At 35.0% G+C, this 14,749-nt stretch overlaps 1 protein-coding gene across 3 annotated transcripts in view; it reads right to left on the bottom strand.

Annotated features, from left to right (window-relative positions):
* The window catches only part of PCNX1 (pecanex 1), a gene marked incomplete at its 5' end in the record, with an annotated part of 166,814 nt that overhangs the window by 101,993 nt on the left and 50,072 nt on the right, over positions 1 to 14,749 (bottom strand). For 2 of the 3 annotated variants that reach the window (XM_014583989.2, XM_006167960.3), the window contains 2 exon segments: positions 6,713 to 6,897; positions 12,548 to 12,680. In XM_014583989.2, coding sequence (XP_014439475.1) covers positions 6,713 to 6,897; positions 12,548 to 12,680 — 318 coding nt within the window. 3 annotated transcript variants of the gene reach the window in all.

Raw genomic sequence — 14,749 nt, 5'->3', positions numbered from 1 at the left:
TATATAGCAATGTCTTCGTCTCGACTGATGTGCATAGTATTTGTGCCGGAAAAGGCAATGTTGTACACTATAAAGATACATGTGATTAAATGTAAGTTCAAATTAAAGATTTCTTTTTTAAAAAAGAAAGAAAATGATCTACCATAACACAGGGAAATGAAGTATAAACTCCAACATTCCCTATAGTGCTCCGACTCTGTATTCATAATACTGAGGACAAATTCAGTACTTATGACATAGCCCCAAATACTACAGGGCGGTACATATAATCTTTTATAAGCACCAAGACTAGCTGTAATAAAAGTCACTAATAGTTGTATAGATCATCTAAGTCTCTGTTTTTTCAAGTAAAAAATGGAAAAGCCTCCAAATTATACTTCTGCTTAATAATGCATAGCTGTTACAGACTGCATAATAGAAAGGGCCATGAGTGTTGCCAAGTTCCCTTTAAGTCTTCTCCTAGAGCTGATCACATTTTAAGTTTATAAACTCTGTAGTAAAGCAGATTACCTCAAAGAACAGGGATGTTAATCTTTACACAGTTAAAAAAAAAATCATTTTAGAAAGATCAATTCAGGTATCACTTTTAAACCTCTAATATATATAGCAAATTAAGAAGCCCTAAATTAATCAAACAAACACTATCCATGAATGTTTATGTATATTTATGTCTTGATAAATATAAAACTCCTTTGTCCCCATTTCTAGCCTAGAATAGTAATTAAATTTTTTTTTCCACGGGACCAGCAGATGGCATAGTGGTTACATCATTGGACTCCCACATGGGCAACCACAGTTTGAGTCCCAGACTGGAAACTCACACCAGAAGCATATGCGTGAGAGCCCCAAATCCCAAGAGAAGAATGGAGAAGGGACTGCAGCATGGCCTCCCCTCTGGGAGGTGATTTTGCACTTTCTGTCTCTCCAGCAAGCACACACACTGTATACCAAAAATCTCTCTAAAAAAAAAAAAAAAAATCAAACCGCAGCCAGCAGGTGGCATGGTGGTTAAGGGCACTGGACTCCCACATGGCCAACTATGGTTTGAGTCCTAGACACGGAGGCTTGTTTTCTCACTCCCTACCCCCAACTCTGGCCCAAATTTTAAAATAAATAAATAGTTAAATTAAATCATTCTTTAAAAAAAATCAAAGTAAAAAAAAATTCACATAAAGAAAAAATAATAACTTTATGTAGTATATGCTTTTTTAGAGCATAGCCTACCAATGACAATCACTAATTTCATATATAGAAAAAGATATAGGTGGGACCAGCAGTTAGCGTAATGGCTATGTTGCTGAACTCCCATGTAGTTGACTGCAGTTCGAGTCCCAGACCCGGTGGCTTAAACTCATGCCAGGCACGTGTACATGCGTGCCCAAGATCCCAAGAGGAGAATGGAGGAGAAGGGACTGTGGAGTGGCCATCCCCCCTGGGGGGTGATTTCTCGCTTTCTGTCTCTCTGTCTCTGTCTGCCTGGCGAGCGCACGCACCCTATAGCAAAAAAACTCTTAAAAAAAAAAAGATACAAATTTTCCTGCTCTATCTGATTTAGAATATTTTCTTTGAGGGACCAACAGTTAGCGTAATGGCTATGTTGCTGAACTCCCATGTAGTTGACTGCAGTTCGAGTCCCAGACCCGGTGGCTTAAACTCATGCCAGGCACGTGTACATGCGTGCCCAAGATCCCAAGAGGAGAATGGAGGAGAAGGGATTGTGGCATGGCCATCCCCCCACGGGGGGGGGGATTTCTCGCTTTCTGTCTCTCTCTCTTTCTGGCGAGTGCATGCACCCTATAGCAAAGAGCTCTCCAAAAAAAAAAAGAATATTCCCTTTGAGATGTTATATTACTTATCAAAAGTATATCAACCATAATGGCATGTTTTATCATTGTGTCAATTTCTTAGTCTTAATTTAGAAGATAAAGTTGAATTTGAAATGAAAACTAAGAAGAAGAAAGGCTTTGGAGATCTAAAACTTTAAGACCACCTGAATTCAGTCTTTTGTATGACCCAATCTAGGTACTAAGTGACAGATTTTTTCTATTTGCATTTTTGCAGATTAATTCAAAACATGGTATAAAATCAACTGCAGATACTGAGTCATTGGAAAAGTCATGATGCATTTTTGCATAAGAAAATACTTCATGACTTTTCTGACAACTCAGTAAGTCCAATGATGATCAGAAAGAAATTAATTAACTTTCGGGACCACCAGATGGTGTAGTGATTACATCACTGGACTCCCACATGATTAATCACAGTTCAAGTCCTGAACCTAGCAGCTTGAAAGTCACACCGGGCACGTGTGTATAAAAATCCCAACAGGAGAATGGAGGAGAAGGGATTGTGGTGTGGCTATCCCCCTGGTGGGTGATTTCTCACTTTCAGTCTGTCTCTCCAGCAAGCACATGTACCCTATAGCAAAAATCTCTCTCTCTCAAAAAAAAAAAAAAAAAAAAAGAAATAAACCTTTAAGATGTAATCTCTGAAATAAAGACCAACATTTTACACAATGAAAACAAATATTTAATTCTGATAAAAATTTTTCTTTTCAAAGGTGTTAACTTCAAAAGTTATCCATAACTTTTGTCATTTGAATCTTTTTTGGACTAGGTTTATAGAGAAATGAAGTGTATAAATAAAAAAGAATATGATTCATGTTTTGCCTTTTAAATTATACCATTTATAATCTAGTTTCTAAAATTAATTACAATTAGCAATTAAGTCTGCTAAATACAATGAAAATGCATATTCCCATTAAAGAAATTACTAAAAATCATCCTTAAAGAGCTATCGTCAATGAATTTTCCATAATGTTTAATGTTACTTAGTAACCTTAAAATGCTTTTTAAAATGGAACAGAGAGGGGCCAGCAGGTCGCATGGTGGTTAAGGCGCTGGACTCCCACATAGCTGATGGTGGTTCAAGTCCTGGACTTAGTGGCTTACTTTCCCTCTCTCTGGTCAAATTTTAATTAATTAATTCTCTTTAGAAAAATGCAACAGAGAAATAAGGATGCTCAGGGTTTCGTAAAAGAAATGGATGTGGTGGGGCTGGCAGGTGGCATGATGACTAAAGGTGCTAAACTCCCACATGGCCGATCACAGTTTAAGTCCCATACCTGATTGCTTGCTCTCTGATCAAATTAAAAACAAATTAAATTGAATAAATATGAAAAAAAAATGGGTCTGGTTATCAATTATACTATCACAGAATAAAAATGTAAAAAAAAACAATATGAGGAAACATCTAGTCCTGGAATTAATGCCTGACTGTGAGTTTCCTTTCATCCACAAGGGCATTCCTCAGTGTCTTATATACAATTATTACATACGTGTGCATACGTACAAATACACTGTGAGCAGTCATACATATTACAAGTGTGTGTGTGGCTGTGTGTGTATTTAGAGAGTGTGTGTGTGTTTATATATGAATGTGTATAAGGGGGCTTACAAAAAGATCATGGCAGGGACCAGCAGATGGCATAATGGTTACATCACTGGACTCCCACGTAGTCAACCATGTCTCAAGTCCCAGACCCAGCAGCTTAAAACTCATGCTGATGCATGCCCAAAATTCTAAGAGGAGAATGGAGGAAAAGGGATTGCAGCACGGCCATCCCCCCTGGGGGGACGATTTCTCACTTTCTGTCTGTCTCTTTCTCTCTGGCAAGCACATGTGCCCTATAGCAAAAATCTCTCTTAAAAAAAAAAAAAAAAAAAACTTAAAAAGATCATGGGAAATAAATATTACAAAAAAACTATGCATGGATTAAAATTTATTTTGTATAAAAAAAACTTACACTTCAAATTCAATTTTCCACAAACTTTTTGAATTATGTGTACATAATCATTTTATATAAATGTATTATGGAAAAGTATATATTTTCACATGTGACAATTTGTATGGTTAAAATCTTTCAAAAGCAGCTAAATTTGTAAAGAAGCAATTCTTTGTAAAGATACCGTATTTTGGTGACTATCAACAACTGACAAACATATTTGAGTATACAGCACTCAATTTATTCACACAAAAGTATCTTAGTACTGTTAGTTAAAATCATGTAGAAAATTAAGCCATACAACAAAAAATGTTCCAGTTTCCGTACCTATTCCTACCAATTCCTTAAAGTTTAGTTGCAGTTCATTTTCAGAATCTTTTGTGGCCAACTTTTGGTACTACGGAAGAGGTATACACTCTCCATTGGTTGCAGGTCAGCCAGTGGCATGGTGGTTAATAAGGCTGACTACTTTTTTGTATTAATTATTAATAAGCATTTAATCTGATAGCATTCAGCTATCAGAGTCCAAGAACTTATCAAAGGCAACTAACATAAAATACAAAACCCAAATTTCAAGAGAATATTCTGAATATCCATCAGCAGATGTTAAAGTCACTTCCAAAGAGGGTTTTGATCTTTAGAACTGGTAAGACAGTTCATACGTAGATTATTTTCAATAACCTGCATATGGCTTTGCAGTGTTTTAGAACTAAAGCTTGCATAGCAAAATTTTTGATCAAATTAATAAAGGAAAATCATCTATGATTTCATTTAACATTTGTTCTGATAAAATTCTATAAATCCAATGTGGATCAAAATAAAGCTTTCTATTTTAAGCTGGTAATCTACTATCACAAAGCCAATAGACAATGAATATAACTGTAGTTTTATATTCATAGGTTCACATAATCCTTTATCCATAGGAACTTAGTTAAATGGAGAGAAACATCAATATAAAGATATTAACACTCAACTGAATATATTTGCAACTAAACAATTATGGCTTGCAATTACAACAAGTAGCCAAATTCAAGCCTACCTTACTCTCTAAAGTAACCTCCTTACAGATATCTTGCCTCTCCAAATTACCAACTCAAAAGTAAAAATATTCTAAAGTAAAAGTTATTTTATTGTATTCTCATTTTATAAGTGTCACCACATATTACTATGTAATAAATTTATATATTATATGACCATTTTAAAGTTTCTGTAAGATTTGTTTAATAGCTATTTTCATCAATATGCATATCTACGTATTTATGAATAACTCTGAAACCAAAGATTTCTGCAAGATGGAAAAAGAGGCAATGAATAGATAACATATAAAGTTTTAGTAAACCTAATTTGGACAACTTAAACCATGTCTCTTTTAGTTAAAACATCACCTGGATCACCATCTTTCTAAATTAAAACCAGTTGTAACAGGAATAAACAAAATCACAATGAGTGATTTAAAAATGAGTATTTCTTAAAAGCAAGATTTTCTTCAATAAATTTACTTAAATATATTTACTTAAATTTATTAATCTGCATTCTGGGCACAAGAAAATTGGACTATAAAAAGAAATAAAAGTGTCATGGGCCAGCCAGATGGTATGGTGGTTAAGGTGGCCAGATCCCACATTGCCAAGTGTATGGTTCCAATCCAAGACTCAGCAGCCTGGAACGGAAAGGGCATGCTCCCTATAGCAAAAACTAAAATAGTGTCAGCCCTACTGCCTAGTAGTTAAGGGGCCAGATCCCACACGGCTGACCAAGTGGTTCAAATCCCAGTCCAGTGCCTTGAAAAACCACACCAGGTGTGTATGTGTGCATGCCCCAAATCCCAAGAGGACAGTAAAATGGAAGAGAAGGGATTGTGGCATGACCACACTCCACTAAGGGGTGTTTTTTTCCCTCTCTCTCTCTGTCTCTCTTTGGTGAGCACACATGCCCTATGGCAAATTTAAAAATAGTAATAATAATAAAAACCTATGTAATCTATTATCTTTAAATGATGCATAAAGCAGATATTTGAGTGGATTACTAAGGTTTTTTAAATATATCACATCTCTAAGAACTATTTTATAACTTTGTATATATATTTTTTTTTCTTTTTTTTTTTTGAGAGGTTTTTGCTATAGGGCACATGTGCTCACCAGAAAGACAGAGAGAGACAGAGAGACAGAAAACGAGGATGGCCACACCGCAATCCTTTCTCCTCCATTCTCCTCTCGGGATCTTGGGCACACATGCCCACGTGCCTAGCATGAATTTAAGCCACGGGATCCGGGACTCGAACCATGGTTGACTACATGAGAGTCCAGCAACATAGCCATTACGCCAACTACTGGTCCCATTTATATGTATATTTATAAACCTATTGATATAAAACAGAAATAACTTCATATAAAGTTATTATCTCATAGTAGCACAGAGCCATAGTGTCCTCAGGAGTACTACATTTAGAATGATAAAAAATCCTACTAGAGGACATACTGTAAAATATACCTTAAAGATTCTATAGTGACAGACCTTTCAGAAAGCATTTTTGCCTTTCCTATAGCATGAAGAATTTTAAGAATAAAAGATTTAGTTAAAACATTTAAAAAAAAATAAACATTTTCCCACATGATGAAAATACCTCAGAAAAACAGAACTGCCCAAATCATTTTAAGAGAACTCTAAAGTATGAATATTTACTAATGTTTTAACTAGCTATTAATAAGGGATACGCTCTCAAGAAAATACAGAGTAAGACTAAAAAGGAAAAAGCAAAAATTGAATATTCCTTACGCACAGGGCAAATCCTATATTAAAAGTGCTCTTACGCATAGTTCCAAAATAAAGCTATCTCAAGAAAGATTTGCAAGAACTACAAAACTGTTACCCATTATTATCTGCTGCATTAAAGTTTTGAATCACCAAGATGACGTAAGGCCTGCATACCAAGTTCATCGTGCAAACTGCCACCGCCTACAGCAGATGCATTGTCATGTGAGGCTTCTAAGTGGACACTCCCATTTCTCACCAGCAAGGAGGCACTAGCACTGAGCACTGCAGCCTGGGAAGGGGGACGGGACTGGACTTTGACCTGGGCTGTGGACTGCTGGCCTTGCTGACCATCTTGAAGGCTACGAAAAAACATGGATTGGGGAGACATTACAGGGAAGAAAAGAGAAAACAATAGCTAGAATGAAGTTAATATAGAAAACTGATTTCATAAAGATATTTTTTCATTGTAACCTAAGGGTGAACCAACAAACTTTTAAAAATAAATCACACTGCCAAGTTAAATCTACTGATCGCTGTGGGTCTGAGTCATAGAAAAAAACATGGTCAATGTTTAATGTATAATATATGTAAACTGGTCAATCTGACTTTTTTCCACCTCAAACCAATGAAAGTCTAGTATAAGGGGAAAAAAGGCAGCAAAGAAAAACCATGAGTACATTCAACATAAGTGGCTTGAGACTGGTCTCCAATAGATAAACCCTGTTTCTCAGTTAAATCTGCACTTTAATTTCTAACTTTGTCAACGATTCTAGAATTATTCTTTCAAATATTCTGGGATCTCAAATTCACAACAAAACAAAGTTTCTAAGCACTTGAAAACCAAAGAATCTTTAGCAAATGCAACCAAGATGACAATTTTGAATCAAAAGAAAACCACAAACTATGCTAAAAAAAAACTAGAATAACTGACTCAACCAAGTGAGATACAAATGGTCACTGGGCCAGAGCAGAATATAGTGCTTTCTTTATAAAGCCTTCATATTCCTGACAGAAGGCCACATCCTTTATACACAAAGTACTGGTTAGTAATTATGTTCTCTTAACAACTTTTGTTATTTCCTTTTCCAGCTCATACTGTAGTCTCATTAAGAATCCATCATTTTAGAAACTGTAAAAATAATATGAGATCCAGTAACTTTTCAAAGGATATTAGTCTATTCTAAATTTTATAAAAACAGTACTTAGGTTTTTTTTATATTCATTAAATTACTATTTATAAAACTATCTAAATTACCTAATTAAGAAACTATTAGTCTTAACTAATGTTATACTTTATATACTTTCTTAGGATACCATGACTTTTAATGTTCTTATAATAATCATGAAAATATTTACGTATAATTATTATATGTCATTCTCTATATAACATGCAATGCAGCTCTGCATTCTGTCAATTTATTATTTTTTTTTTTAGAGAGATTTTTTTGCTATTGGGCACATGCACTCACCAGAGAGACACAGAAAGACAAAAAACAAGAAATCACCCTCTCAGAGAGGATGGTCAAGCCACAACCCCTTCTCCTCTTGAGATTTTGGGCCCACACACGCACACACACACACGCACTGTGAGGTATACACACGCACACACACACACACACACGCACTGTGAGGTTTAAGCCACCGGGTCCAGGATGTAAACCACGGTAGACTACGTGCAAGTCCAGCAACACAACCATTACACCATCTGCTGGTCCCCTGTCAATCTACTTTGAACAATGCCAAAGTCTGTTACTAAAATTATTAGGCCTCTTGAACAAAAAGAACATTACTTAAGATGGCCTTATTCAGCTACTTTATCGTTTTTCATGAATATCAACTTCTAATGCTTTAAATTCAGTGTAAAGGCTTCTCTGGTGTGTGTATAAAGCAAACTCATGAGCTGCAGACTGACCATGAAAGAAAAGGCTAAACAGAAAATGCTGTATATATTGCTTAAGCTTATGCTTTTTGCACTAGACTACACTCTGGAAACATACAGTCTAATATGGTAGCCAGTGACTTTAAATTAATCAACATTTTAATTCCTCAGTCATCCAAACCACACTTCAACTATTTAATAATCATACAATGTAGCTAACAGTTACCATAGCTAATAATTACCAAAGTGGGCAGTAGTTAGTATCTGCTATAGTGAACAGTGCAGATTACAGTCTAGTTCTATTAACCATCACTACCTGGACCATCATTTGTTCCAGCTTGAGAGCCATTGAAAAGTAAAGTCTACGCAAGGAACAGGAACACAAACAACACAGAGGGCTGCGAGAGTAGCCTTGTCTATTCTTACTAGCATCACTTTTGTAAGTCATAACTATAGAAGTATTTAATGCAGTCTTTGAACTAGCATCATCATATGACAGATATAAACCAAGAGATAATCTTGGAAACTAATATAATCAGGTAAGTTTTAATCTTTCTTATATTCAATATATATGATTGATCTGTTACTCTTCCTCAAAAGCCATTTAAACTTATCCACAAACCTTATCAAATTGAACATATTTCACAAGGAAGAAAATAGTGAGGCGAAAGTGTTGAAATAGTTTGAGTACTATTGGCAGCTTCAGATGAAAAAGACGGCAGAATTTCACAGGATATGTTCTCAACAAATTGTCCTAACAATGTTTTCACTTCAAGTCATAAGCAAAGGTGCTATATGGCACTTAGATGTACTTTAATGTGAAGATATTTGAGAATATCCTAATTGTCAATGTAGAGATACACAATATATAGTTAAATATATAAAACTATTTTCAAAATATTAGGCAGTGCATAAAAATCAACTCCAGAATAAATAAATTAGGCAAAAATCTATATAATTATAAATGTTAAAGTTTTTTAACAGTAGTTAAGTAGTAAATATTTGCGCTCCTTGAGTTCCTGTTTTCAAAATGCGGCAACAACCAAAAAACTGTCATTTTTGCCTGAACAGTTAAGAAACATATTTCTTGAGGGTTGCATTCATCTTTAGTTGACACAAATACATCTTTTTTGCAGTCTCAATTACATGACAAAACTACCAGTTTCAGAAAAGGTAGCAACTGTCTTGTAACACAGCAAAAGAAAATACAGAAATTTAGGTCTGTAATTGTCAGCTACCACTAGGATCACTGACAAGCAATCTCACTCACAAACACTTATGGCCGAAATGATAGAAAAATAGTTGGTCTTGGTCTTTCCCCCTTCTCCACCACTTGTGTGGCACTTGACATATAATGCGACATATAATGCTTTATACTGTTAGTTATCTTTGCATGTCTATTCTCAACTAAAATGTAAATGCCAAAAGGACAATTAGGTTATTCCTACGAAACTCCAGACTCCAGAGAAAACCCAGAAGAGTGTCCTGAACATAGTAAACAAACAGCAAGTATTTGGTAGGCTCATTGTGAGCACCACAAAATGATCCCAGTGAATTTCTAATCAGGTACTCTCAGTTATTATTATGACCTTATTTTATTACAAATCTTTCAATCTCATATTTTTAAAAATAACTATAAATACACTAAAGGTTTTTCCTCCTCCCCAAAATGTAACAATGATTTCCTTCCATTCCAGTCCACTAACTAGAATTTTTAAAAATTTAGGTTGATAAATACAGACCTTTAATATATGTATTATAAAAATGTTAAATATTTGTCTTTATTTTCACCTCTAGTAACTGGGGAGAATTAGCGAAGGTGTTTAAGATCTACCTACATGGCTAACTTAATTTTAAAAAATCTTAAAGTAATTATGACACAGTATATACTAATAAGTATTATAAAACACATGCAAATTCTTTGTGAAGAAGCTGGTGATCTGTTCCCAATCCTTGGGGATATGTATTTTATCAAGTTGGTTTCTGGATGGGCAATGACTTAAACTATTCACTATAGTCTAAAATAAGTTAGAACTTACAACTGTTTACATAAAAATTGTAATGAAAGTATTGCCACATCAATTCCACCTGTTTTTAACAAACAAATTTTCCAAATTTTAAATGGCTGTACCATTTTATATTTAAAGGTGAGATTATAATTCTGTAACTCACACTGAGAAAACCAATACACTTTATCTGAATAGCTTCACGATTTTTAAAGACGATTTTAATAAATTTTGTGTTTCTCCTAATTCCTTAGAGCTATTTTGTTTTAACATCACTTCTGATGATGAAGTCAGCAATTTTTAAAAGACACATATGCCCCTTGTACTGGAAATACCCTGGAACCTCAACAAAAGTTATGTGCCAACTACTGGAAGATTACTTTTCAAAAATTCTAATGTGAGCCCTTTGGAAATAAGTTTTATACCCTGCTTTTATTTAAGTGGTAATATATTTAAAATTCTAGGAAAACCCTGTGTGATTGGCTGGAGTTAGAACATAGCTTTTTAACATTCCACCAGGCAGAGAAAAAGAATTAATTTGTCTACATATTTATTTGGTGAGTAGAATTCAGCAGGCTCATTTGTGGCCAAGAATGAAAAGTTTTTTTGAAGACTAAAAAGAGATGGTTTAAAATAAAGTTTAAGAAGTATTAACACGGAGTAAGAAAGCAAAGTTGTCTATGGCAAATACTATTTAAGGGGCAAAAGGGAGCTATTAGAAAGCAAACACAAAAAGTAAAAGAAATGCTGAGCTCTGTCTATGCATTGGGACGATGCCCGAATCCATGGGCAGAAAGGTTACTTCAGGCAGGAAAGGGGAAGGGAAGGAAGCAGAAAGGAAACAGAAGAGGATGGCTCACAGAAAGCAAAGGTGCTCAGGAAAGGTTTTAAGAACAAATTTCTTACATTGGTAGCCTTCCCATTTTTATATTTTCAGTCTTGGTTTAGTTCATTCAAGCTACTTTTTAACAGAATTATGTATTATTAAACACAATAAACTCTCTAACTGTAATGTAAAATCTAGAAAAATAATCAAGTCTTAAATCTCGGGGGAATATCTAATATTTTAAAGAAATAAGAATTCTGCTACTGTCCAGAACAAAGGTTTTTAATAAAGGAAGGAGTTTCTCTCTGCCAAGCTACAAGGCACTCAGCAATAGTTATTTCATCAAATGGTTCTGCCCTTTGAATTTCAAATTAAAATGTGACAGGAAAATAATTTGTATAATGGTGCTTCTGGGTACAGAAATTTAATAAAACATATCTATACAATAGATGCATGGTTTAAGTAAGCACACATAAAGCATTTATGTCCATATTTGTATTCTTAAAGAAAAGTAAATCACAAGTCTTTGAATATGAGATTTTTACATTTCAAGGCATGGGTTTATTAGATTTGATATAATTAAGACTAAACCACCAATATCTTAGTGGAAAATTATCCCCAATATTAGAAATAGAGGCTTTCTTATTTAGAAACATTGAGGGAAATTATTTTGTTTAATATATTAAGGAGGTTGAGAAATTCAACACAGATTTATATGTCTAGCACTTAACCATACTTTACGTAAATTGAATTTTTCAGTTCTGTGTCATTTACACTGGGCCCTGATGATTATAAAACAAGACATCAAATTTTAGCAATAGAAAATAAAATGTATCTTATTTAGTGAAATAAAATAATCGAACTGGCTTATCAAGCTGAGGTCAGTTATGTTATTTAACAGGCTCACCACTTGGTCCCATATTTGTTCATATTAAACACTGTCAAGATGTTAAGAAAAGATGTTACATTAATATTAAATTGAAGTAGAAAAAAGAAAACAAGAAAGGATGACTATTACTTTATTTTTTTAACTTCCTTAAAGTGATTTTGCAAATTAAACTTGGCTAAACCAATCTGATCATTTCGTTTAAACAGTGCAACATAAAGCATGCATGATGCAGTACAGGCTCATGGTGACATGCGGAGAAAATCTACAATAAAAGAGCTTCAATGTATAGGAGAGAAACAGAAAGAAAACGAAAAACAAAGCTCTTCCAATGCTTCTGTGAGACTGACAGAACAGGTTAAAAGGTCTGTTACATGCATACTAAACTTGGTGGAATTTTAAAATACCATACCTTAGGGGTGATCCGATGAGCAATGTAGGAGGGGTAGGGTTACTCCCTGCATTGTGCCGGCGCCGTACTGCCTGGCGCCTAAATGTGCTGCGTTCACGGCGAAATGACACCGCCTCCTCGCTGGCCTGTGCTGCTGCATCAAGACAGACTGAGGTCAAACAGGAGCCTAGGTCAGGGTTGTAAACTGCAGCTGAGCTGCCTTGCCTTTGCCTTCCCACCCTCATGGGTAAAGGAAAATGGTCTGACTACTCCACATGACTTCTATATGTACACTGCCCATCTATTCTATCAGGGAACACACAGAAAGTATATGTCATAAGTGTTTCTTTGAAAGTATTAATAGTATTTCTCATCTATTATCTGGCCTCACCAAATTTTCTTCAACCTCAATTCCAATTTTAAGATCTTACTTTAAGTCTTTCCAAAATTTTCATACATATTTACCACATATTCTATTCCCCCCAATTAAGTTCGTCTTAAAAGTAGAGTATTTGTTCATTTCTATTCATGTGAATGGGGCGTTAGTTTCTTACTCTCATGAGGACAGTAAGTGCAGCAAGGATGATACTTGATTTTTGGTGCTGATGTGCCAAAATTTTGTCAGTATTAAATGAAACCACTGGCTGTAAGGTAGCACAATTAGTTTGTTAAATGTTCAAGAGAGCATTAAGTCACTTTACTACTGTTCGGCTTTATTCAGTTCTATGCTCTGGCCCCTTCAACATTAGGAAGCAAATATCAGCAAAATGACAGAAACTCACAGTGTAAATCTAAAAGCAATAAAGTATAAACTAAAACCAAGCATACAACAATGAGGAAATCTCAACAAAAGTTTCACAGAACATAAGATCTTATAGTCAGACTAGAGGACTGGTTTTGTTTTCTAAAACGAAATGTAAAATGATTTTCATCTATCTGAGTAGAAAACACTTGTTACTTCCTAGTGATCCAAATATCGTGGGAAGCATTCTGATTTTGAGAAAATGGCTTTTTTTATTTTTTAGGTTTTTGCCATAGGGCACGTGTGCTTGCCAGAGACAGAGAAAGGAAGTGAGAAATCACCCCCAGGGGATAGCTATGCTGCAATCTCTCCTCCTCCATTCTCCTCTCGGAATTTTGGGCACACATACACACACGCTTGGTGTGATTTTCAAGCTGCCGATCCAGGACTTGAACCACGGTCAGCCACATGGGAGTCCAGCATCTTAACCACCATGACACCTGCTGGCCCCAAGAAAGTGTAATTTGATGCTAAATATGAAAAACAACTTAGCAAAAACCTAAAAACAAAAAAAGAAAAACGAGTTAGTGCAGAAACATTCTTTCCAAACATGAACATTCCTTTCAATGTGAAAAAGCTGTTACTTGTTTTGCAAGAGCTCATGTACACAAACACTGTGCGGCCTATGAGAACAAACGATGCTGATTAAGTCTGCTCATCTAGAACTGTGTACTCCATTACAATAGTCACTAACCATGTATGGCTATTTCAACGTAAATAAATTTAAATTAAATAGAATTCAGCTCCTCAGATTCATGACCACACTGCACGTGCTTAGCAGTTATGTGTAACTAGTAGCTACCATTACTGAACAGTGCAGATACAGAACACTGCCCTCTCTTCACAGAGAGCTGAACTGGACAGTGCTGCTCTAGAAAGGCCAAGTTGCCTTTTCGTTACCACAATCAACATAGCACATTGCCAATTCCTAACAACCATGACCTCGATAAACTGAAAATACAATCAGCGCTATCACAAAGAAGAAAACATATATTAGCAGAAATCACTGGGTAAAGGATGAAAACAGCAAAGAAGAAAATAAACCAGTCGAGGGAAGAAATGAAAAGATGTGTAAATGGTAACCCTACTAATGGTATTTGGACACCTGTAAGGTTAAGTAAGGTTACAGAACTATTTAAAAATTCAATTGAAGGCTTATTTTTGTGAAATATTATATTGAAGATTTCTGTTCTATAGTTGTAACAAATTATTATGTTCAATTTGTAGGTCAATCCAACTTCATTAAGATGCTTTCAGTCTTGTGGAAGATATTCTGTTTCAAACAAAATAGCCGAGTAAAATTTACCCAGACATAATTTATGGGAAATAATTTGATCCATAAATGTGCTAAAATTGTTCAGAAAGATTTGGAAAAAGGAGTATGTGACCACTGAAAACTGAGAATAGGAAGAAGGGAAAGA

This window comes from Tupaia chinensis, unplaced genomic scaffold (assembly GCF_000334495.1).
Source record: "Tupaia chinensis unplaced genomic scaffold, TupChi_1.0 Scaffold145367_1, whole genome shotgun sequence".
Classification (NCBI taxonomy): domain Eukaryota; kingdom Metazoa; phylum Chordata; class Mammalia; order Scandentia; family Tupaiidae; genus Tupaia; species Tupaia belangeri.
The sequence above is the reverse complement of the archived record's forward strand: the minus strand, read 5'-3'. Positions and strand labels throughout refer to the sequence as shown.